The sequence below is a fragment of the Prorops nasuta genome, unplaced genomic scaffold, assembly GCF_024137725.1.
Source record: "Prorops nasuta isolate Cenicafe-Biocafe unplaced genomic scaffold, Cenicafe_Pnas_1.2 PNAS00012, whole genome shotgun sequence".
NCBI lineage: Eukaryota > Metazoa > Arthropoda > Insecta > Hymenoptera > Bethylidae > Prorops > Prorops nasuta.
This window is the reverse complement of record NW_027116809.1, coordinates 5736834-5764123: the sequence shown is the minus strand read 5'-3', so window position 1 is coordinate 5764123 and position 27290 is coordinate 5736834. Positions and strand designations below refer to the sequence as shown.

Genomic DNA, 27290 nt, shown 5'->3' with positions numbered 1-27290 from the left:
GCATTTCCTTATTTATTATAAAATCTAATAAGTTTATGGCTGCTTATAAATATTATTTTAATATTTATTCAACGTGGCCAGCTTTTTTATCATAGCTGCCAGAAAAGACATTTCTTAATTTGCTTCGGCTAGCACGGCTTTGCTCGTTGGCTAAACGAACGAAGATCGAGCGCGAGAAAGAGAGGTCCGAGAATAGTATACCGCTCTCTTTCGTACTTACGTTCAACGAAGCTTGCCGAAGTCAAGCGACGAAAGCCGAGACACGTATGCATCGCTGTGATGGTATATGTGATCAGCGAGAAGGGACACGAGTGGGGATGTCTCACGCATGCCAGAATTTCCAGAAGGCTTTCGGAGACGTAGTGAGCCTATGGTTGCATAGTGGGAGGAACGAATACAGGCTTTCTATCATCACTGTTTAGAAGAAGAGCGACTGCCGCTAACTGTGACATTTTTACGTGTCATCCGTGTGAAGTGGTGCTGCGTTTACCTAAAAACTCAAAGCAAATTAAAATGCTTTTCTTAAATTGATTTTTAATTTTGATAAAATGGTCAAATGTAGCCATTAATTAATTAGATTTAGTAATAAATACAGAAAATGCGTTTTATTATTACAAATGAGTTGAGGTAAAATAAACTCAATATTTTTATATTAATCTGTTAACAAATGCATTTTTTTATTTATTATTAAGTCCAATAAATTAATGGTTATTAAAAAATTATTGCTTGTAATGAAAAAAAAAAATGAAAAAATTTTAAACTTCACCAAGACCCGAACCCGAGCCCACCGCATAACAAACGGCAACCTTACCGCCTGCGCTACAGCGCTCACTTGATGTAGCAAGAGTACAACAGCCTTTTAAATACTGACTACAATTCTTTCATTAACTCGTCATAAACGATCAAGAATTGACTCTAATAATAAATACATTTATATACACAGCATTATTGCACTAAATTTATTGTTTTTACTTTGAAGCATACATTTTACATGCAGATACGATAGTTTAAGGGTAACCATTCAGTACTCTAAATACATTAAGCTGTTCATACGCTCCATTGTCATAAATTAATTAAATAATATTACAATATGTGTTACACGTGTAATGGTATAATTTATGATAGATGAGCATATGAATAGTTTAATGTATTTAGAGCACTGAATGGTTACCCTTAAATTATCATATCTTCATGCAAAATGTATGCTTCAAATTAAAAACAATAAATTTAGTACAATAATGCTGTGTAGATAAATGTATTTATTAATACAGCTAATTCTTGATCATTTATGACGAATTAATGAAAGAATTGTAGTCAGTTTTTAAAAGGCTGTTTTGCTCTTGTTAAATCATATGAGCCCTGTAGCGCAGGCGGTAAGGTTACCGTTTGTCATGCAGTGGGCTCGGATTCGAGTCTTTGTGAAGTTTAAAATTTTTTCATTTTTTTTTCATTACAAGCAATAAATTTTTAAGAACCATTAATTTATTGGACTTAATAATAAATAAAAAAATGCATTTGTTAACAGATTAATATAAAAATATTGAGTTTATTTTACCTCAACTCATTTGTTATAATAAAACGCATTTTTTGTATTTATTACCAAATCTAATTAATTAATGGCTACATTTGACCATTTTATAAAAATTAAAAATCAATTTAGGAAAAGCATTTTTATTTTATTTATTAACTTATACCATAAGTACATCAGCTGTCAGATAGATCAAAGCTGTCACTACTCCTTATTTCTTTATTACACTTTATTTTTCCGTATACTAACATTTGTCTTCGTTCACGCGGTTCATGGTGACAGGCTGTGAATATAATATATATAATTTTTGATATATTACGTTCTGTATTTAAGATGGCGACTGACGTATTTCCGCTGGCAGTATACTTTGTGCAGTCTGCATTCCTTATATCAAAATTCACTTACTATAGAGCGTAGTACTATTCAAGATGGCGGACTTGGCAACCTTGCTCAGCTGTCAGATAGATCAAAGCTGTCACTACTCCTTATTTCTTTATTACACTTTACTTTTCCGTATACTAACATTTGTCTTCGTTCACGCCGTTCACGGTGACAGGCTGTGAATATAATATACATATATAATTTTTGATATATTACGTTCTGCATTTAAGATGGTGACTGACGTATTTCCGCTGGCAGTATACTTTGTGCAGTCTGCATTCCTTATATCAAAATTCATTTACTATAGAACGTAGTACTATTCAAGATGGCGGACTTGGCAACCTCGGTCCTTCGGTTCCTGTTATCAAGAGACACGGCAGTGTCTCTACGGCAAGTACATAAAAGTAGAAAAAGTCTTGCCTATACCGACATCGAGGCTCTACTCTCTTATACAGCTAGTTGGGGCGTCCCAATTTTCAAACCGATTTTTTTCCGCGAATAATCCATTGCCATTATTTAAGTAAAGCTTTTTGTAAAATGGGTTTGAAGAAGCTTTCATTTGCGCCTAAGAACATCAAAATCGGTTCACGCAATCTAGAGACCTCGTACTGTGTTAGCTATATATATATATATCGAAAATAACATTTTCCTTCATAATCTTCTTCTTCTCCAGCCAGAGTGTATGTCTCGGGCTGAAGTTGGTCGCTAAGAAAAGTGACGTCATTTTCACAACGCTTCGAACATAATAAACTCAACGACCAAACTATATATGGTTGTGAACTGCCAATTCGGCGATTATATCGAACTGTGTAAATTGTAATGTGAGGTTATTTTTATTTAATGCAATGAGGTTATTCATCGTGTTGCGATATTGGATCTGTTAATTTCTACTATCACAAATAATTCAATTAACAGTGACTGAAGGATTCGCGAATTAGATAAGTATAACATTATATTTTACAATACAGGATGTAGTATACTTTGTGGTATTTCTTTTTCAGACTAAATTAAGACAGAACATGTTCATATTCATTGATGAGGATAGAACTGACTGGATTAAATAAGATTAATATTTACAACTCTGTGCCAATGAGAAGCATACTTTCAACATTAATGTGCATCGGTCATTATCAAGAGGATATTAATTGAAAGAAATTGTTAAGGTATTTAATAATCATATGCTCGACTTCCAGGTGTGGAAATCTTTAATAAAATTTATGTTTAACTTTTTCTCTTTTTAAACTGATATGGATATCATTTGTTCGATAGGTTATATCATTTATGAAACAATTATTTCAGACTAAATAATAGTAATGCTTGTTTGGAAAGTATGAAGCATTCCGATGAACTTTCATCTACGTAAAGTACAAGTTGACTAGTGTTTGGATTTAAGATAATTATACGATAATAGATGTTTACAAAAGATGCGAAGACAACCAAATATTACAGAAGCTAGGTCACCAAGCAATAGAGAAAATGGAGATGGGGCAACATCAAATACTGGTAACAGCGTTGCCAAGTCCGCCATGTTGGAAGATACTAGCTGTATAGTTTGTTGGCGAGAATTGAATATACCACGCAAAATGTATAGTAAGTGTGAAACGAAGTATAGTGTTTTAGGTATAATAAGCTCTCAGTGCTTTCGGACGTGTTTTGGTCATTAATCTTGCGTCGCGGCGTTGTGTAGCAAGGTTGCCAAGTGTAGTACTTTCGGTACTACCGTAGTACCCAAAAGCGACATATCCTATAGCGTAGTACTATTTTGGGTACTACGCTATAGTCGCTGCTGCTACTACTAGTCGGCGGAAATACGTCAGAGGGTAGAGACTGTAGAGAGACCACAATATAGATATTTCTAATTACTAATTTCAAAATACATAATGCATGGTCCGTGAGCCAAGATATAAATGTTAGTATTTATTGTATCGTACATACATACCACAAGTTATAAAGTAATATAAAGAAATAAAGTGACAGTTTTAATCTTACTGACAGCTGATATACTGATGGTATAAGTGAATAAATAAAGTGAAGAAATTTGTAAAATGTACATAAAAATAATTTTTAAAAGTATATAAAGGACTGAACATTTTAGATAAGTATAACAATAAATTTTATAATATAAAATGTAAGATATAAATATTTTGTGGTACTTTGTGGGATTTTATTTCAGATTAAATTATAGTAATGTGTTTACTATGTCACTGTGCTGAGGATGGAGCTATGCAGATTTTCAAAATTAAAATAAAGGAAGAGACTAAACATAATGTGGTTATTGTGTCATCGTTGAGATTCAAACTATGTTAATTGAGACGGATAATAAAATAAATGAGTGAAAAAACTGGGTAAATACAATAATAAATAAAGAAGCTGACAAATTAGATATATAATATAAAATGTAAGATATTTTATAGTACTTTCTGGGATTTTATTTCAGATTAAATTATAGTAATGTGTTTACTATGTCACTACTGAGGATGGAGCTATGTGGATTGAACATTAAAATGAAAGGAATAGATTCACCATATTATGGTTACTGTGTCATCGCTGAGGATCAAACTGAGTTAATTGAGATGAATATTAAAATAAACAAGTCAACACATTGGGTAAATACGATACAAATAAAGAAGCTGACAGTTTACATTTTTAATTTCTAATGTAAGATTTTATATAGTACTTTTTGGGATTTTGTTTCAGATTAAATTATTGTAAAGTGTTTACTATGTCAATGCTGAGAATGGAGCTATGTGGATTGAACATTAAAACAAAAGGAATAGATTCACCATAATGTTGTTTCTGTGTCATCGCTGATGAGGATCAAACTGTGTTAATTGAGACAGACATTAAAATAAATGAGTCAGCAATTTGGGTAAATACAATGATAAATAAAGAAAATGACAGAATAGATATATAATATAAAATGTAAGATTTTTTATAGTACTTTGTGGGATTTTGTTTCAGATTAAATTATAGTAATGTACGTGTGTTTACTGTATCATTGCTGAGGATGAAGATATGTGGATCGAACATTAAAAAAAAAGAATAGATTCACCATAATGTGGTTACTGTGTCATCGCTGAGGATCAAACTGTGATAATTGAGATGAATATTAAAATAAAGAAGCTGACAGATTAGATATATAATATAACATGTAAGATATTTTACAGTACTTTGTGGATTTTATTTAAAGTTAATATATGTAAAATAAAATTTTTGTTTTCTTTTTACAATTTTATCTATATTAATTACTATATGTTGCAATCTCTTAAAATTAAGCCTCTGCTTTTATTAGCAAACTAATAGTTACACACGGCAGTGATGCCAGAATCAAGCTTTTAGCAACGAAAATGAAGATAAGCGCTAGCCAGCAGCAGTATAGAAAATTTAAAGGGAAGCGGTACAAACACAACTATGCCTGGAGAGCATAGGTGTGATTTGAACTTCAGGCAACATTGGCTTTAGAAGAAGAGCGACTACCGCTAACCGTGACATTTTTACGTGTCATCCGTGTGAAGTGGTGCTGCGTTTACCTAAAAACTCAAAGCAAATAAAAATGCTTTTCCTAAATTGATTTTTAATTTTGATAAAATGGTCAAATGTAGCCATTAATTAATTAGATTTGGTAATAAATACAGAAAATGCGTTTTATTATAACAAATGAGTTGAGGTAAAATAAACTCAATGTTTTTATATTAATCTGTTAACAAATGCATTTTTTTATTTATTATTGAGTCCAATAAATTAATGTTATTAAAAAAAAATTCCTTGTAATGAAAAAAAAAAATGAAAAAATTTTAAACTTCACCAAGACTCGAAAACGAGCCCACCGCATGATAGACGGCTACCTTACCACCTGCGCTACAGCGCTCACTTGATGTACCAAGAGCAAAACAGCCTTTTAAAGACTGACTACAATTCTTTCACTAATTCGTCATAAACGATCAAGAATTAGCTGCAATAATAAATACATTTATCTCCACAGCATTATTGCACTAAATTTATTATGTTTTTAATTTGAAGCATACATTTTACATGAAGATACGATACTTTAAGGGTGTTCATGCAATACTCTAAATACAAAACTATTCATATGCTCGTTTATCATAGTTATTCGACTACATATAACAAATATTATAATATTACTTAATTTATGATAGTTGAGCATATGAATAGTTTTGTATACAGAGTACTTCATGGTTACCCTTAAATTATCATATCTTCATGCAAAATGTATGCTTTAAATTAAAAACAATAAATTTATTACAATAATGCTATGTAGATAAATGTATTTATTATTACAGCTAATAATTCTTGATCATTTATGACGAATTAATAAAAGAATTGGAGTCACTCTTTAAAAAGGCTGTTTTGCTCTTGGTAAATCATGTGAGCCCTGTAGCGCAGGCGGTAAGGTTGCCGTTTCTTATGCGGTGGGCTCGGGTTCGAGTCTTGGTGAAGTTTAAAATTTTTTCATTCTTTTTTTCATTACAAAGAATTTTTTGTTAATAACCATTAACTTATTGGACTCAATAATAAATAAAAAAATGCATTTGTTAACAAATTAATATAAAAACATTGAGTTTATTTTAGCTCAACTCATTTGTTATAATGAAACGCATTTTTTGTATTTATTACCAAATCTAATTAATTAATGGCTACATTTGACCATTTTATCAAAATTAAAAATCAATTTAGGAAAAGCATTTTTATTTTATTTATTCACTTATACCATAAGTACATCAGCTGTCAGATAGATCAAAGCTGTCACTACTCCTTATTTCTTTATTACACTTTATTTTTCCGTATACTAACATTTGTCTTCGTTCACGCCGTTCACGGTGACAGGCTGTGAATATAATATATATAATTTTTGATATATTACGTTCTGCATTTAAGATGGCTACTGACGTATTTCCGCTAGCAGTATACTTTGTGCAGTCTGCATTCCTTATATCAAAATTCACTTACTATAGAGCGTAGTACTATTCAAGATGGCGGACTTGGCAACCTTGTTGTGTAGGTAGAATCAGAGGGGCGAGGGGATTTCTAGGGGGTTTGTACGTAGCTGTCAAATGGCGCGATTAACCCTCAATTTTGTATCATCAACAAAAATAATATTTTCGGAAAACGATTGTGGAAAAGAAGGAAGGATTTTAATAAATAACAGAGAAGACAAAATATATCAGATGAGTATAAATTAATAAAAAAAATGAAAATTATTGTGAATTTTTAAGAAAATATACTTTGTGGTTATTTTTTTTTGTTACAGTTGAAATCCGGTTATGATGACTTTCAATTAAGGAAAAAAGTAATTACAGACCAATAAATGAAAAAGTATTAATACATTAAGCATTTCTGTACGGCCCAGTCATTTCAATAATTGTGACTTAATGTTATAATAGTGAATGTGTAAGCGATTAGTGGATATACAACAAACTCTTATTGTAAATTTAATAATCTTGTATGACAATGTTTTAATTGCTATTATTTTAAATTAAAGTTAGTTTAATTAACATATTTTTATTTCATCTCTTTCTCAAAATTCTAAACACACATGGTAATTACCTATTCTTGTAGTAGTCATATATTCGTTAAATTACATACAAAATTACAACTGTTTTATATTTGTAAAGCATAGCTGTTTGTTGCAATGATTTTTATTATTCAATGTGAGACAAATCGCATTTTGTTTAGACAAATGTCTTATTTATCCGCCACATCCTTCCATATCTTATGTAACATTTATTTGCCTTGTTAGTTCTTTCTTTTAGTTTTCCAAATATACAATTAATTTTTTGCTATTTTTATATACACTCAGATATAGCTATTCTATTGACTAATTAATCTTATAAATGTCAAGATGATTGGTAAATCATTGTTCTATTAAAGTTGAAGAATGGACACTTGAATTATTTTACTTATAATGTTTGGCATCTCTTCCATAGGATATCTTCTCTTTAAATTTGAGAGGATGTTGTTCTCCAATACATTTAAGGATAATGCTGAATTTATCTTGCTTTTAGCTTCAAATAATTCACATTTGGATATCCTTCCTCAATATATAATACATATTTTGTTAGTCCTATTTGTTTGTGAAATTTATCTGTTCTAAAACCTTAATTAATCCAGTTACTAGATATATAATATATCATTTTCAAAGAATTGATATCTTTCTATCAATCTTAACAATATCATAATAGATGTAATGAAATATGTATTCTATATTCAAAATAGATATCCATGCGTATAGTTGGAAACTATTTAAAGCTGAAAACAAGATGAACTCAGCAGTATACATATACCTTTTAAAGAACGTTATCTTCACAAATATTATCAGAACATATCTCGCAGAAAAGTTGCCAAATTTTAATAGCATCATTCAAATGTCCATTTTACAAATTAAACAAGATAATGGTTTAACAATCATTTCAACAATTACAAAAATAATTGCAGATCAGTAGTATTATTAGATCTGTGTGTATGTATAAATGATTAGAAAATTAATGTTATATGATATAGACTGGAAGAAAATAGTGCAACGGAGCCAAATAAATGTCGCATAAGATATGGAAGGATGTGGCGGATAAATAAGACATTTACCTAAACAAAATGCGATTTGTCTCACATTGAATAATAAAAATCATTGCAACAAACAGCTATGCTTTACAAATATAAAACAGTTGTAATTTTGTATGTAATTTATCGAATATATGACTACTACAAGAATAGGTAATTACCATGTGTTTAGAATTTTGAGAAAGGGATGAAATAAAAATATGTTAATTAAACTAGCTTTAATTTAAAATAATAGCAATTAAAACATTGTCATACAAGATTATTAAATTTACAATAAGAGTTTGTTGTATATGCACTAATCGCTTACACATTCACTATTATAACATTAAGTCACAATTATTGAAATGACTGGGCCATACAGAGAAGTCCTTCATGTTTTAATACTTTTTCATTTATTAGTCTATAATTACTTTTTTCCTTATTTGAAAGTCATCATAACCGGATTTCAACTGTAACAAAAATAAAATAACCACAAAGTATATTTTCTTAAAAATTCACAATAATTTTCATTTTTTTTATTAATTTATACTCATCTGATATATTTTTGTTTTCTCTGTTATTTATTAAAATCCTTCCTTCTTTTCCACAATCGTTTTCCGAAAATATTATTTTTGTTGATGATATAAAATTGAGGGTTAATCGCGCCATTTGACAGCTACGGACAAACTCCCTAAAAATCCCCTCGCCCCTCTGATTCTAACTTCCCCTCGCCAAGACTCAAGATTAATGGCCAAAACGTAGTATCCCGCAAGGACAGAAACTGTAGCATAGGATCCCGCAGTGAACAGAAACTATAGCGTAGGATCCCGCAGGGAACAGAAACTGTAGCGTAGTATCCTCAGGATACTACGCTATAGGAAAATTATACTACGGTAGTATAATTATACTACACATGGCAACGCTGACTGGTAAGTAACTGAGATACTTCATGTTCCTTCAAATATTTATTTTCTTTGAAGATTAAGATTGTTAAATGATGAATTTGATTTCAGGCCTACTCACAGTGTTATCATTTAGTATTTTACAGTCACTGTGCAAGTGTATTATAGCAAATAGTAATACTTGTGCTTTGACTTAAATACATTTGGTACAATTGAATTAGAAAACCAAGGAAGAAGGTTCGCTCACATACTGACTATTGGAGTTGAATCAAACGTTGGGCTTTTCACTCCTGCATTCTGATACTTGAAACAGGCAAAGATGAAAGCATTGAGAGATTGGCAAAGTAAGAATAAGCCAATTTCCAGAAAAACGTCGCCTATTGCTCAACCATATTTTAAGGATGAAATTCATGAGATGAAATTCTGTAAAATTGAGTTAGTAACTGCTGATTGTTTTCCTCCGTTAGCTATGCTAGTATTCTAGGCCAAAGGCAGTATACTGGTCATTGGTATGGATGAAAAAATGCACGTTTATTCTCAATTGAAACTTAGTCCAAAAATTAATGGTTTCCACTCCATTTTGCAGCACCAGAAATCCGACCAGTTTCAACAGTGTATAGAAATTAGCGAAACGAACATCTGAGGACTTCCACAGGAAATGTTATAAGGACGACTCGCCAATGTATCTGCTATGTCACCTTTGTCAAGAATTGGCAGCATAAATGTGAGAGTAATTGGTGCTAAAAAGAAACGTGGTATGCAAAACGACAATGTCAGCTTTGAATATATGCTTGATTGTAGTTTATTCAAAGCTTTCCGAATTGCTTGTCCAGTCTTGCCCCAGTATCAACTCAAGTAGTTGGGCATTAATTATGAAGTTCATTTATGCATAATGCATTAAAAATATCAATAAATTCAATGTGTTGACTGTGATATTTTTTCAATATTAATATATATTATTTTATTAACTAAGCGCTGCTGTTTCAAAAAATGAGAAGTATGGAAATTTCTTTTAAATTCTGTAGAAAAATTAGAAGAAATATTTAATTTTTTAAATATTATACTCTTACAAAACGTTATGAAATACTACAATAAATAGACTTCGCCAGTAAAAAAAGGCGGCAAGTACATAAACCATCTAGCATAAATAATGTAGTAAAATTATCCAATTAAAAAAAGTAGTGAAATCCAAATATTAGGCAAGTGTATTTTTTCACCTTAGCAAAAGATAAATTTTTGAAAAAAAACTTACTTGCCGGGCCCGTAAAGTCCATGCACAGTGGGAAATTGAATCGTGTGTGAGATTCAGCTATAGCGTAGTACAGCAAATTTCATGTTAAAATACAGAGTGAAGTTAGCCGAACCACAGACGATTCTATTTCTCACTGTGCATGGATATTACGGGCCCTGCAAGTAACTTTTTTGTTCCTTTTTTTTCAAAAATTTAACTTTTGCTAATTTGAAAAAATACATTTGCCTCATATTTGGATTTCACTACTTATTTTAATTGGATAATTTTACTATATTATTTATGCTAGATGGTTTATGTACTTGCCGCCTTTTTTTAAAGGCAAAGTCTGTTTTTTGTGGGTATAAAATAATATTAAGCTGGAATGAAAGTGATGTAGTTTTCGTGACTATGAACGTGTCCGACTCGCAGTCGGATTTTTGATTTATATTGACTTAGCTGCAGTGATGCAATCACAGCCGGTAGTCTAACGAAAGTTCCTAGATTTTAATCCAATCCTTCCGGTAATCATAATCGAATTTCGGATTAAAATGGACGAGTTGGTGAGGAATTTAGGGTCGGTGAAACGTTCGCAAATGCAATGCTAGAGACCTAAGAATTCGAAGCCAAAATAGCAGTTTTCATGATCAGGAGCTCGAATTAAAGATATTTTAAACATAAACTAGATAAATTATATGGTAATATATCATTTTTACGTAGATTTGTTGTCTATTTAGAATGATCACTTCTCTTTGGCTTCGAATTCCTACGTTTCCACCATTACATTTGTGAACGTTTAACCGACCCTTAGAGCTTGTCATGCCTATAATAAATGTCGAAATAGTTTATGAATCTTTTAAATTTGAACGAAGAAGTGTATCCGAAATGTAAATGTTATTATCGGAAGGTTTTAATTATAATCTACAATCTTTTCGATAGGCCTTTAGCCATGGTTGCATCGCTGCATCCATATCGGTCTATCTGAATGCAAAATCTGATTGAAAATTGGAAATACTCGACATTTCTTGGTATCGATACTTAACCTTTCAATATATCGAGGTATAGGTTCTAAATAGGGATGGGCAAAATTTAGTGAAGTATCGATAATTGGACTCGATACGGGTATCGGAACGTATAGAATAGATACCAAAAATTTCAAGTCTTCCAATTTTCAATCGGATTTTGGATTCAAGTAGACCTATATAGCTGCAGCGATGCAGTCATCGATAAATGCCTAACAAAAAGATCGTAGATTATAATTCAAACCTTCCGATAACAGCAATTAGATTTAAGATGCTCTTCTTCGTTGAAGTTTAAAAGAATCATAAACTATTCGGACTTTTTTATAAGCACGAGAAGTCCTAAATCCCTCAGCAACTCGTCAATGTTCATCCGAAATTCGATTAGGGTTACCGGAAGGATTGCTTTAAAATCAAGGAATTTTTCGTTCGACCACCGGCTGCGATTGCATCACTGCTGCTAAGTCAATTTGAATGCAAAATCCGACTGCGAAGTGCGAATCGGAAACGTTAATAATCGCGGATATTACACCATTTTGATTACAGATTAATATTATTTTATATAACAGTAGTGGGATTCTATAAGTCTTAGCGACAACTTTCAGTATCGTTAAGTCCAGTTACCGACAGAAATCGCTAAGTGCGATTCTGTAACACATGATTGTCGCTAGTAATGTCGGTAACCTATTGAATCCTTCCTAATATTAGTAGCTTTACTTTTCAAAAAATCTCTCATATATGGATTCAGTAACTAGTTACCGACAACTTTCGGTAGTTGAATCGAGTTATCGAGAGGTATCGCTAAGAGCAATTCTGTAACACAACATTTTCGATAATTGTCGTTAAAAATGTCTCGGTCGCTACTGAATTCTATCGTTAACTTAATAACGACTATGATAGGCGTCGGTAGAGGTTTACCGAGAAAGTAAATACAATAAATGTCGCAAATATTTTTTAAATTAACATTTAGAAATCATAAAAAACTATTTAAAATAAGTTTACCTTATAAATGAAAACTTATACAGTAAAAATTAAAGAAAATAAAACTTAATATTATTCCAATTTTTATATTTAAAGATAAATTATATATATAATTATATACATATATGCAGGGATTTTCTCTAAAATATAGAATTAATTATGTAATTTAAATATAGCATACACACAGGTACTAACTTTTCATTGTCCGACTCAAAAAATGTTAAAACATTAATTTTTAATGCCTATTTTAATTAATATATACTTACGTTTAATACTTCGTTTAACGGGATCCCTCAAGCCCTCTGTAGCCAATATTACGGAACGAAAAACGAGGTAGAAATATCCAGCGCTATTTTTCAACCGATTTCAATGTTTTTGGGCTTGTTGGAATCGTTAGGACTCGCACTTTGTCATAAATAAAGCCGTATTTTCCAAAAAACGTAAAAAAAATAGAATTGTTTAAAAATTCGCATTAATATTATTTAAACGCAAAACAAATCGAAAAATCGGGCTTCTTTATGACGAGGTGACAGACCTAACGATTCTAACAAGCCCAAAAACATTGAAATCGGTTGAGAAATAGAGCCGTACCATTGTCCCGCGTTTTTGAGATGGACGAAAAACAAAAATTTTTAGGAAGAAAGCTAGGCTTCCACCCCTCTCGCGGCTCACGCTAACGTGTTCCCCCACTCCAGCATCGGAACTTACTGCGAAGCTTTCCTCATATTTACGCTATTCCCCTATCTGTAGCTATACACATATAAATACCGCTAAAATAATGTTGAGAACATTTCATTTCACCGATATAATGAAATTGCTGAAAATGCAATTATCATTTTGAAAGAAAACTGTAGAAAAGGAGATTTCGTAATGCTTGAAATATAGGGCATACGGCGAAACGCGGGACAATGGTACAGTCGTATTTTTCAACAGAATTTGATGAGACTAGTAATAATTAAAGCCATTCTTCATGTAGATTGTTCTAAAGAGCTCGCATTTTCGAAAAAGCTTATAGTTTTTCAGCTATGAACGTTTGAAGTTGCACGGCACACAAATACATATTTCTTCTCTCGCGTAGATCAGCTGTTGCGCACGTCTATCTTCAATCGTTCATAACTGGAAAACTATAGGCTTTATCGAAAATGCGAGCTCTTTAGGACAATCTACATGAAGAATGGCTTTAATTATTACTAGTCTCATCAAATTCTGTTGAAAAATACGACTGTACCATTGTCCCGCGTTTTGCCGGAATTTCAGGTCTTCAAGCGTCACTGACTCGTTCATTCTGCTATTTATTTCGGAACAAATAAAAGTACGATTGCACATTGAGAAATTACATTAGAAGCTCTCGCTAGTGTACATGCTGCTATGAGTATTTCTTAATCTTATGAAGCTTGTCGTAGAAGGTGCAATGCAATTAATTTAGAAGGGCAATTTCGCGATTGAAAATAAGACCCACGTACATACATGGTAAACGCTATGTGTGTTTGTTTACAGTAGACACTCCACGAGTCACTAACACAGTCGCACCCATATGTATGTAGGCCTACCCTACTATGCTGGTTTACATACGCTGGACAAGGCAACAAGCTGTAGAGGGGAAAGGGGAAGCCAACTTTATTTACTCCGAGTACGCATCTTGTTACAGTTTGCATTATAATGACCAAAAGAAGCGTTGCAAAATTATGAAAATATTATAAAAGCGTCTCCCCTTTTCACGCTCTATTCAATGATGCCACCCAAGTTGTTGGTGCATTTTTGCTTTGCTCGGAATAAATAGCAGAATGAATGAGTCAGTGACGCTTGAAGACCTGAAATTCCGGCAAAACTCGGGACAATGGTACAGGCGTATTTCTCAATAGAATTTGATGAGACTAGTCATAACTAAAGCCGTTCTTCATGTAGATTATCCTAAAGAGCTCCCATTTTCGATATAGCCTATAGTTTTCCAGTTATGAACGATTGGAGATGGACGTGCGCAACAGCTGATCTACGCGAGAGAAGAAATATGTATTTGTGTGCCGTGCAACTTCAAACGTTCATAGCTGAAAAACTATAAGCTTTATCGAAAATGCGAGCTCTTTAGGACAATCTACATGAAGAATGGCTTTAATTATTACTAGTCTCATCAAATTCTGTTGAAAAATACGACTGTACCATTGTCCCGCGTTTCGCCGTATGCCCTATATTTCAAGCATTACGAAATCTCCTTTTCTACAGTTTTATTTCAAAATGATAATTGCATTTTCAGCAATTTCTTTATATCGGTGAAATGAAATGTTCTCAACATTATTTTAGCGGTATTTATATGTGTATAGCTACAGATAGGGGAATAGCGTAAATATGAGGAAAGCTTCGCAGTAAGTTTCGATGCTGGAGTGGGGGAACACATTAGCGTGAGCCGCGAGAGGGGTGGAAGCCTAGCTTTCTTCCTAAAAATTTTTGTTTTTCGTCCTCCTCAAAAACGCGGGACAATGGTACAGCTCTATTTCTCAACCGATTTCAATGTTTTTGGGCTTGTTATAATCGTTAGGTCTGGCACCTCGTCATAAAGAAGCCCGATTTTTCGATTTGTTTTGCGTTTAAATAATATTAATGCCAATTTTTAAACAATTCTATTTTTTTTACGTTTTTTGGAAAATACGGCTTTATTTATGACAATGTGCGAGTCCTAACGATTCCAAAAGCCCAAAAACATTGAAATCGGTTGAAAAATAGCGCTGGACATTTCTCCCTCGTTTTTCGTTCCGTAATATTGGCTACAGAGGGCTTGCGGGATCCCGGGTGAGTCCGACCAAAACCTGTAAGGTAAAATTTTACCATGTAGGATTGCCAATTTTTCGAAAATGCGTATGCTGATTGGCTAATTCATAGCAAATTGGCAATCCTAATGGTAAAATTTTTCCTTTCAGGTTTTTGGCGGACTTACCCTATATAAAATATGATAATTTGTCTATAGTAAAAATTGATATAATCAATTTAGTCAAGTAACACAAAAACTCCTATTTCGGTTGGTAATGCATATAACAACATTACCAATTTCCCCAGAAACTTAACGAATTTTATCGTTTTCGTACAAAAATGAGTGGCACCGACTATTTTCGTTAAGCCAAAGTTACAGAATCGTTCGTTTGTTAGCGCAAGCGATAATCGTCGGTAGTTAGCGATACCGACAATCGTCGTTAGGAAGTTATAGAATCCCACTATAGGAAACAGAGGAATGCAAATTTAATTAACGGTCGAATACCATATATCGATACTGAGATACTGAATGTCGATACTTGAAAGTATCGTCCATTTCGGTATTAATTCCAAAGTACTTGATATGTTAGGGAAAAGTAAAGATATTCCTAGGTATCGGTATCAAAAACCTATCCCTAGTTCTAAACATTCCGACACCGTATCAAGTCTAAGTATCGATACTTCACTAGATCTTGCCTATCCTTACTAGGGAGTAAGGAGTCCTTACTAAGGAGCTTCTTAAAGACCAACTATGAATACGGCCGTTAGGGTGTCTTTCACAAAGTACTGTAAGGTAAAATTTTATCATGTAGGATTGCCAATTTACTATAAATTAACCAATCAGCTTACATATTTTCGACAAATTTTTATTCCTACATGGTAAAATTTTACCTTACAGGAATTGGTGAAAGAGATCCATAGAGATGAATCCTGTATGATTGCGTATTTCAATAAAATCAAGAAACATCATGAGATCCCACAAAAAATAAGCTTGGCCTGTAAGAAAAGGCGGCATGTGATTAAATCGTCTAGCGTAAATAAAATAGTAAAATAAAATATTTCAATAAAACATGTGATGAGATATTCCCTCGTCACAGAGTTTTTGTTTGCGGTAAAGCTAGGTAGGCGCGGTCGGTAATTAGGGTTACCGACGCGCGGCCCACTGGCCTAATTCCGTTAGTGAGTCGCCCGCGGGACCACGTGCGGGATCTAGGATCAATTACGTAATAATCCGCGAGGAGTGCTAATCGATTCCGGCGCGTGCCAATTGTCGCCGCAGGACTCACTCTCTTCCATGGACTTTCAATGAGGTCGGACCTTTTTCCTCCCGCGATCCTTTCGTATAGGTACCAGCTACCTGACGCCGTGATATACAGGGTCTTTTCCTAGCAGCGGAGCATAGGAGATTCGTGTTAGTTGACTATAGCACTCGGAATGATCGAATGTGAGAGCGCTGATTGGTCAATATTGCGTAGTACCAACAAATAATAAGCCGTTACCAATAGTTGGATACAAAAAATGAGATTCATCCGCCATATTGGTGTGGAGAAATGTTTACATGCTAATCCTAGCAGAAAGAGGTGTAAAATGGAGAAATGTCAAATGTTGTCGTTACTAAAGTAAAAATTGAATACTTTGAATGAAAATGAAGAATATTCGTACTTTCCATTCATTATTTTCAATTTTTACTTTAGTAACGACATTTGACATTTCTCCATTTTACACCTCTTTCTGCTAGGATTAGCATGTAAACATTTCTCCACACCAATACGGCGGATGAATCTCATTTTTTGTATCCAACTATTGGTAACGGCTTATTATCTGTTGGTACTACGCAATATTGACCAATCAGCGCTCTCAGATTCCATCATTCCGAGTGCTATAGTCAACTAACCCGAATCTCCAATGCTCCGCTGTTAGGTAAAGACCCTGTATATATATTAGGGTGGTCGTTAAAAAAAAAATTTTTTGGCGGATTTTTAAAAAACACTAGTATTTGATGAGAAACTACAGTGGTTGAAACCTGCGGCCTGACAAATGATGGAAACACGTGCCTCAATTCCATCAAATGCAATTTTCGAAGAATTTTACAGTTATTCGCAGATAGCTCATTAAATATTTGATTATATGAAAAGATGCATATAATCTTTTCTCTGAAGAATTAAATTCTACATAATAATTGTCTTATACATTTATTCGTAGGAAGCATACTTATTGAGATATTCCACAAAAATCGATCCTCTTTTTCATTTAACAAGCATATTGTGCATTACTAATTTACAGAAAAAATCAACAATGAAAGATTACATGAAATGCTCCTATAATTCACACTATACGATTGAAAAGTGCATGTACAAAATTTCGAAATGTTTATATAAGTACTTATTCTTAGTTTGCCTTACAATTAATATTTTTTCTTAAATTAAAAGATATAAAGTAAGGAACGAATACCAGTTACAAATGTTTGAAATATATGAGCTTGAAATAACTATCTTTAACATATTACATTTATTCAATTTTCTAGATCTCCTAAATACAACAATTATTACAAATTATTGTTGAATGACAAATTGCAATTCCTACATTTTTTAATATTCTTATACAATGTATAAGAATATTAAAAAATGTAGGAATTGCAATTTGTCATTCAACAATAATTTGTAATAGTTGTTGTAGTTAGGAGATCTAGAAAATTGAATAAATGGTAGCATTCAGCAGAAACAAATGTTGAGGGAGCGGTGTATGTTATTGGCTATTACTCTTAGATCCTATAATTTTATCCAATAGAAGTAGAAGTTTAAAAAGAAATCTGGTAACGTTACTGAGCTGCTACCTCTGCTGAATGCTACCAATGTAATATGTTAAAGATAGTTATTTCAAGCTCATATATTTCAAACATTTGTATCTGGTATTCGTTCCTTACTTTATTTCTTTTAATTTAAGAAAAAATATTAGTTGTAAGGCAAACTAAGGATAAGTACTTATATAAATATTTCGAAATTTTGTACAAGCACTTTTCAATCGTATAGTGTGAATTATAGGAGCATTTCATGTAATCTTTCATTGTTGATTTTTTCTGTAAATTAGTAATGCACAATATGCTTGTTAAATGAAAAAGAGGATCGATTTTTGTGGAATATCCCAATAAGTATGCTTCCTACGAATAAATGTATAAGACCATTATTATGTAGAATTTAATTCTTCAGAGAAAAGGTTATATGCATCTTTTCATATAATCAAATATTTAATGAGCTATCTGCGAAAAACTGTAAAATTCTTCGAAAATTGCATTTGATCGAATTGAGGCACGTGTTTCCATCATTTGTCAGGCCGCAGGTTTCAACCACTGTAGTTTCTCATCAAATACTAGTGTTTTTTAAAGATCCGCCAAAAATTTTTTTTTAACGACCACCCTAATATATATATATATATACATATATATGGGTTTTAATCCCCCCCCCCCCAGTTAATGTTTGTCTTCCTCGGGCTTTTCCGCGAGTGCATATGCCTGCATCGGGAGGAGTCTAGGACTTTTTGGATATTGGTGGAGGAGCAGAGAGGCTGCGTAGTACTGGGTGGATAGTCAAGCAGGTAACGTGTAAACCCCCATCGGGTAAGTACACGCTTTTCTCTTCGTTGCCGTGGGGTTCTCGAAGCAGCAACTAGTAGGGAGGAAAGAGGAAAGCGCGTTTTCTTTTCAGGAGAGCCGGCGAGCAGTTTCGCCGTTATTTTTGTAATTTATAGTGTGGATGTCGGTCTTTAGGGTGGTGGCAGCTACCTAAACGATCGAATCCTAGTATTTGTTAGTATTTCCCGATTAATGGTTTTCGGGTTTTCAGGTCATTTAGGTCCGGTACCTTCTTTCGTGTTTTCGTGTTCGGTAAATTGATTTCGGGTCGCAAGTTCACCTAACTATTGACTAGATTAGTGGTTGGATTCTCATAACTTTGTTAGGTATTCCTGAATGCATTTTTAGTTAGGTAATCGTAGTTGAGGTTCCTAATCGCATTAATTTGAGTCCTGTTAGATTAATTTGTTAATTTTGTACGGATTCGGTAAAGCCAATTCTAGCACGACCTGAGACGGTCTCAGCCGGTCAAGCCGCGGAATGAAATGGGATGCCTGGCGCCTAAGTAAGAGATTTTCACCTATGTAATTATTGATTAAAATAAATTATTGTTAAAAATTAAATTGGCGTCCATTTCTTTGTTTAAATTCCGTGTGCCTTGTGCACCTCACGTTCGAACTCGTGTTCCCCTCGCGAATAAAAGGCGGAAAAGTCCGCCTCCGAAAGGTTGTCGTTACAAACAAAATTGTGAATCCTAAATGTTAGACAAGTATATCCTTTTTGCGCTGGCAAAATTCAAAAATTTCGAAAAAAAAATTTAGTAACACAAAGTATATACTTGCCGGGCCCGTAATGTTCATACGTAAGTCAGTATTATACAATACAGGCATTGCTTCTCGTAATTTCAAAGTGTGGTTTTTAATACTATAACATGAAACGGATTTCCGGTAAGTAACATTTTTATGTTACCATTTTTTTCGAAATTTTGAATTTTGCTACTGGAAAAATATATATTTGCCTAACATTTGGATTTCGTTATTTTTTGTAATTGGAATATTTATTTTTACAATATTATTATTTACGCTAGATGATTTATATACTTGCCGCGTCTTCTGATGTGTGAAGCTTGTTTTTTGTAGAATTTATATATTTTTCAATAAGCACTGGTGTATTACATATATGGAAGATTGAACACAGAAATACCTGCGGTCGGTCTTCTGAATTATTTTGCCCATTTGGACAAAATAAGACATGGCGTAAGCTACTAGTGGTTCCTCGTCAGTTATGGGAGTTGTTATAAACGATTCAAGGTAAACGCGCCAATTGAGCTGTGGTACTTCACGCTGCAGGTCTCTTAGAGTCAACTTCCGGTAGATTGCTGAAGTGTCGTGCCGATTTGCTTCCGGTAGAGATGCCTGTGTGAAAAATTTTATCGGATTAACCTTTCTAGACCCCAAAATATCCGTTAATTTTTCTTAACTTCAGTTCCTATAACCTCTTATATAAATCTCATAACAGAAACAAATTTTATAGTTATATCTGTATCGTATGGTTTGAATCTTCTGTTGTCAATTGTAGTAATAAAAATGAGTTATTATAGCGTCTTGTAGAAATTGCAACCTAGTTTTTGCTTGCTTTTCTAAAAATACACCATTTTTTACTAAGTACCTATCGAGTTAAATTTATGAAATTAGCATAAATAGAACTCTTAATTTTCATATTTTAAAATCTCATTAAAATTAAGGAAGAAGAAACAAGATAACAGTTTTGAAAACAGCATGAAGATTAATACATATTATAATTTATAAATATTTGCAATTTTTCTGTTTAAGATTTAAAAGTAGATCAAAATTGAATAAGGAAAATATAAGTATAAAATAGGAACATACTATGTTTATTAAAAAAATGATATAAACACTCATCAAGAGACAAGGTAGTGTCACGGCGACAAATAAACGCCGCCGAGCGCTACTGTGTAACATTTACAGCATAAGTTTCGTCATCCTAACCTAAAACCAGCATTGAAACGGAAGATTGTTCATGCGGGGCTCCGAGGTAATGCCCGCCGTTAACCCGGCAATGGGCGCGCGAGGTGTTCAGAACACCCCAAGAATAGAAATCTATTGGTAACGTAGCGAAAAATTTGTGCAGTCACTTAAAAATATTAGCGTTTAATTAATACAAATAATGTAAAGAAATGCAATTGCTATTGTATACCAAAGGGAACTTCGCATAGATGATATTTATTGAAAAATAAATCTGTATTTGTAAATATTTTACGTCTAATAACGAAAAACAAATGGGGTGTCCGTGGCACCCCACGCGCCTACCTACGTAAAAAAAAAGCACGCGCCTATTGGCGGGTTAAGCAACGCTAGTGATCGCAGACGCTTCTTATGACTATATAGGATTTAACCTTAAATAAAGTTTAGACGTGTTCATTTACTAATTTTCTGTATATTACTCAATGGGAACAAAGGCGGATTCTTAACCATGAGCTCCCTGTACGGCGTCATCTGAATCTGTAACTCTACGCTCACTACCGGAAGTATTATTTGATACTGTTCGAGATTGGGAGGAGCAGAAAATGTTGCGAAGTAGATTCCGCATTTCTCTGTTATATCTCCCATCTCTATTGCGCTCACAATAGACGGCTAGACCGACAGCGTCTAGCCGCTCTATCTGTCTCTCTCTCCGCGGCGCGCTTGCGCGTCTTCTGGCCCTGGCGCGTCGCGGCCGCGAAGCGACACTACTTGCGCGCTTGGCCACTAGGTGGCCAGCGCCCGCGGCAGCTCTCTCGCTGGCAAGATTAGTGTCGCGTAATTATATAGATGGGTCCTTGATAAGGACCCATCGCACCCCAAACTCGCTCGACAGCCTGCGTAGCAGCAGCAACAGCAGCAGTTTCCGAAGCCTTCATCGGCACTTTTTGACGCCTCATCGGCAGCGCCTCCACGGCCAACTAAGAGCGCCTCCACTGGCGAACTCATTGGGAGCGTACTTTGGTAAGTATCACCCACTACCCACTGCCTACCAAGAGGGGACTACCCCTCTGCGGCATTTCCTCCCTCCTAAAGGGAGATTTCTCCGGGGACTTCCCGGGAGGAATTAAACCCTCTCCTTCCCCTCCACACTGCCTCCGAGGACTACCTCGGACCCAGTGTTCCGACCCTCACATCCAGGGCTCTCGATAGAGTCGGGTAACGGGAGGGTTAGAATTCACCCTAGGGGTTGGGGGGACTCGGAGCCACTATAGCTTGTGGAGCGGTAGGCTGCAGGGTAAGGGGACTTCCCCTTCCCTAACACCTCTTCTCCACCTTTGCCTTTCTCCTCGGCTGGAGATTTTGCTGGGGAACAACCCAGGGAAATTGTCCAGTCCCGAGGACGCTTAAGTCCGCGTACCTCCTGGGGAATTTTGAGTCTTGGGGTTCTAAGGAATCTTCTGCGAAAAGAAATTCCCTAGAATTTAACGGCAGCAAATTCCCTAGGCCTTCGCCATTGTAAATATCGCGGTTTTTCTTGTACATAAAAATACTTTGTAAACGTTTGTATATTTTTTGTTTATTTGAATAAAAAACACTTTTACCTATTACCTCGGCCTTGAATATTTTATTCTAGAATAAGACCTTCCTTTCTGACCACAGGTTCGGAGCCAACTTGGGGCACTGTTTCGCACAGATACAACATAGCTTTTTCCTATAGGTGCGCGAACAATCAATCCCAGGACGTTTACGTTCGTGATCCGATCCAGATCATGATCCAACCTAACTGCAGGAATGCAACGTCTAACCAAAAATTTCTAGATGGATCAGAGGCTTCCGCATGAGCTCGATCTCCGATCCGCGATCTAGAGATTCAGAGGGTTGGGGATCAAACTGAGTAGAAAGATTTGGCTACCGCATTGGGGTATCACTGACATGCCAACGGCGAACGGATATTGACGTGATTGAAATTACAATAACTATTATCCAAAATAATTTTAATTTAAAAATGTATAAAAAAGATAAGCTGATATTGTAGAAAGTGATTATATTTAAAATTATATAAGCTTAAAGTATATTTTTATAATTATTTGACATGGATATTGTACAAAGTGACAGAATTCATATTGACTTTTTTCTTTACATTTATGAAATAGAACAATAAGTAGAAGATGGTAATAGAAAAGGTATATTAATGATATAGAAAAAATATCTGAAAATATTTGTTTTTTTTTTATTACTATATATATTGTAACGAAGTTCCCCGTTACGTATACGAGATACCGAATAAAGAACATAGAAGCTGCCAAACAGTGGATATTATTAATCCCTACGTTACCGATTCGTGAGATAGGCTCACGAGTGGATTATAGCTAACGTCAAGGATAAACCCCGTTGGCAGGCAGAGGCCTGGATGAAAAAACCGGCGATCCAGTAAACGATGTCCAGGTTGCCCTGAGAAGTAAGGCAGGGCCATGCCAAACAACCCAGGCAACCTGAGATAAGGAGAAGTGGCCTCGGGGAGTCCTAAAAAGAATGACTGTGTCTATAAGTCCCCACGAGGAGGGGAGATAGAACATCGAGTCTGGCTTGAACGCTGGTTACGCGCTTCAAGTAAGCTGCGCGAATGTCGTGCGCAGACTGCCATAGCAGGCAGTCGGAACGCGACCGTGAGACTGTGCTGATGTGTCCGTGCATGCTGGTGAGCGCGTGACGCGGCACTCAAACAGCCATGGGTCCTTTCGCGTATATGAGGCATGTGCTATAGGCCAGCCTGCACCTACGTCATGACTGGATACCGGCCAATGCATAGTGGGTTGTGCAGGGGCGTAGTTAGCCCGTTGGAATGTGTCCCGGGGCCCTCCGTAATCCCATAGGCTTGCGCTATGGCTGGACGGGCCGCGAACATTGCCTCCGTGGTGGTCCGCTCCTGGCAAACTCTATGCTTGGCAATGATACCGCATGTTCCCGCATTCCTCACCACCACCAGTGTGTGGGTGGTGAGGGATAAATGTAAGCCCCTCAGCAAATAGGTCTGCGAGGCTCGGACTTCCGCAAGGAACCCTCCCCTCTCTCCACGACCTAGGATACTGAGCGACCCTGGCTACCGTTACCGTCCAAATGCATGGCCGCAGGGCCGTATAAGATGCATAGAGAATGGAGTCCAAAGACTCAAATGACAACATAGGGTTGCTGGCCACCCAACTGACCAACTGACGCCCTGATACCGATAAATAAGAACGGGCAAAGGTAATGGGAAAACCCGTAGTGTGAGAGGTCCCTCACACTGACGGGAATAACGTTACAATATATATATTGTAACGTGGTAGAAACCCGTTACAGAAATATGTTTATTTTTCAGTTCTTTTGTCTCTCCCCCCTAGTGCCTCCCCTATCCCTGAGTATGCCTGCGAGTGAGTGAATGAGTATGGATGAACCTTCCGTGCGATGGTAATGTAGTTACCCACTTAAGGGATATTGTAATTGACATCCGCGGGAGGAGAGTAAATATTTTTAGGAAATGGTATGATTGAGGATTGAGCGAATGTTAGTAGGTTGTAGTTTATTTAGAGTTAAATACGTTATTTCCAATGCTAAAGTTATAAGTATCTTAGAATAAGGATCCTCTGCTCCAACAAGAGCTTGAAAACTGTTGTCCCTCTATCCTTCCCTAACCAATGTTAAATCCACATAAGTTTATCTCCTTCGCACCCATTGCACCGTCCGCGTATGTTTACGCGTCGCTCTATGCTTCCCCTTACCGCGCTTCGCGCCGCGAGCGCCTAGCCGCGAGTCCCGTCCCCTCTCCTTACCGCGCTGACGCCTCGCACGCCTAGCTGCGTTCTCCCCTGCCCGCGCCACTACCGACCCATTGTTGCCGACCCCGCACCGCATCGCCCCGCCGCAGGACCATGAAGGGCTAACGTAGTCTGCTACTAAGGACGACCACGCAGGATCTTCGCGCAGGAGCTAGCCAGCCAGCTAGCATGTAAAGCATAGGAATAATTAGCCGGAACGGCGAGAACTATGGATCGCGGATCCATACCTAATCATTGATTGGTCCCTGGATCCCGATCGTCACTATGCCTAATTGGAACCCCCGGAATGAGGGGAATGACACTAAGAATAAAGGAATAAGTGTCTATTTGGACTACACCTTGTTCAGCTCTTGAAGCATCCGTACGTGTAATTCAAATAAAGGATTAGGTCGTCGCTGCTGTGATTGAAACACGTCGGCTTTCAATACAGCAGGCCCCAACCTAACGATTTTGTCGAGTTGTGTGCAGTTTTCGTGGCGGACGTCGTGGGATCGCCGGACATCGCCGTCGGAGCCGCGGAGAAATTCCCTTGCCCCATTCCTTTCCCTTTTTCTCCTTTCCCTTCGCCGCTTTTTCTCCCGTCGCTTTCCTATGGTCCCCCCCCCCCATAGTTTCCCCCCTTTTCCTTTAATTAATTAATGAAATCAGTGCGCCGTATGATAAGTATGCCAGGACATCGCGGGAGGCCTCTCCCCTCGAGATAATTTAGTTTAGTTTGTTTGTTGTGCTTTAATTTTGAATATATCTGTGTCTCGGGCGTTTTAGTGTTCGGTTCTTCAATAATTGACCTGGAACCTGTTTCCCCGGTTACAAATTGGCGCCCAACGTGGGTCCCCGCCGTGTAGAGTGTCCATAGTGCCCGCGAGTGCCCTGATTTCATTAAAAATCGTAGTTTTTCGGATTTTTTCCCTATCTTCCTCTCCCCCCCCCCCCCCTTCAGGGTCCGACCGTTGGCTCCGGCAGTGATTTCCCGCATTTCCGTGCGCCGCGGGTGCAGGTCGAGTGCTCGTGACCTTGAGTGTTCGTTTTTCTTTTCAAACTTAGAAAGTTTTCGCGAGTGATCCAAACTGTTGAAATTTGAATTTTGCCGCTGCCTGCTGCCTTGCCGACCGCCGCCACCATCGCCATCTACCGCCGCCGCTGCTGCACCTGCCGTCTCCTGCTATACCGACGCTCTTCCCCCCACCGCAGAATCGAGTGCTGGGCCCTGCTGCTTCCTGGTCGGCGTAAAAGGTAGGTGATGAGCATTTCTCCGTCCTCTCCCCCCGGTTTTTCGCTCAATACATATCGTGACGTGATTCGTACCCTCCCCCTACAGGTCGTTCTATTAATTTTGCGCTCCTACGGTCTCCAGCTTACCGGGTCTCCCTCAATTCTTCGCGATCGACTTTTTAGGTTCCGAAGCCGTTTTTTATTCGGAGATATGTCCATTCCGTGGGAAATGGACCTCGACGTTCGGGCCGCCGGGAATAGGACGGAATCCTTCGAGAGTGACAATAGTGGGAATTCCTACTATTGGGACTCCATGCTCGCGCCGGACATTGTGCATCCCCCACAAACGAACCTAACCTTCCCTTCGGATTACGAATTACCCCCTCCTGCTGAAATAAATGCCACCCCTGCGTCCAGACCACCCTTAGCTCCCCCCGTGGAACCCCGCAACCCCCTTGGATCTCGGGAAATCCAATTGATAGATTTGTCGTGCGAGGAAATCCCTCCCACCCCGTGTCGGGAGGTAACCAAACCCCGTCGTAGTGTAGTTAGTTTTTCCTCCCCTGTCGTGACTATCATTGCTGAAGAATCGAATTCGCGTTTTCAGGAATCCACGAGGACAGAAGCAGCCTACCGGACCAACCCCTTTCACCCTTGTTTATTTTCAGGAAGATCCGAACCCCGATATGAGAACGTGCCCTTAGCTCCCCCCGCCGATCAACCCCCACCCCTACCGCCTAAGCTCTCTGCATTTCAGGTTTCTTGTGCCCCGGATCGTCTGCCGCTACCCGTAACGCTACCCGCTACCCCTCTGACGCATCCACCCTACCTTCCCCCCTCCGTCCCGAACCACCCCTCTTTTCTGCAACCCTTCCCTCTTGTGGAATTCTGCCTCGATCCTCCATAGTACGTACACTATGGCCCCGTCCCGTCCCAATCCCTTTCCTCCCCAATCAACCCGTAAATGGCACGGACCGAACCAGTATGAAGCGACGCAGCCTATGGTACGTCAGGCTTCATACCCAGTACGTCCTAACGCAGAATCTAGCGCCTCTTACTTCCCTACCCATACTCCCACCCCCACACCCACCCCTACTCTTATCCCGGAAAGTCCCAAACAACCCCCCCAGAACAGCACCCTTCGAGAGTTCGATCCCTATTACCTGAATTCCTCCCACATGTCCGAGACCCTTACCCCAGAAATGCGTGCGTGGGATAGCCTCACTAAATATATCCCCGTTTTTACCGGACAATTCGACGAGGACCCTCGAGAGTTCCTAACATCCTTGTACGAGTTGATCCAAGGTCGAAACCTAGCGGCCTCAGCCGTCTTGCGTGCCCTCCCCTCTGCCCTCGCCGGAACCGCGTTAAGCT

At 36.9% G+C, this 27290-nt stretch overlaps 1 protein-coding gene across 1 annotated transcript in view; it reads right to left on the bottom strand.

Annotated features, from left to right (window-relative positions):
- LOC136777841 (neprilysin-1-like) overlaps positions 1 to 27290 on the bottom strand; it is an 889524-nt gene that overhangs the window by 262260 nt on the left and 599974 nt on the right. The window contains exon 8 of the mRNA XM_066734432.1: positions 20108 to 20319. Coding sequence (XP_066590529.1) covers positions 20108 to 20319 — 212 coding nt within the window. The remainder of the gene's footprint in view (positions 1 to 20107; positions 20320 to 27290) is intronic.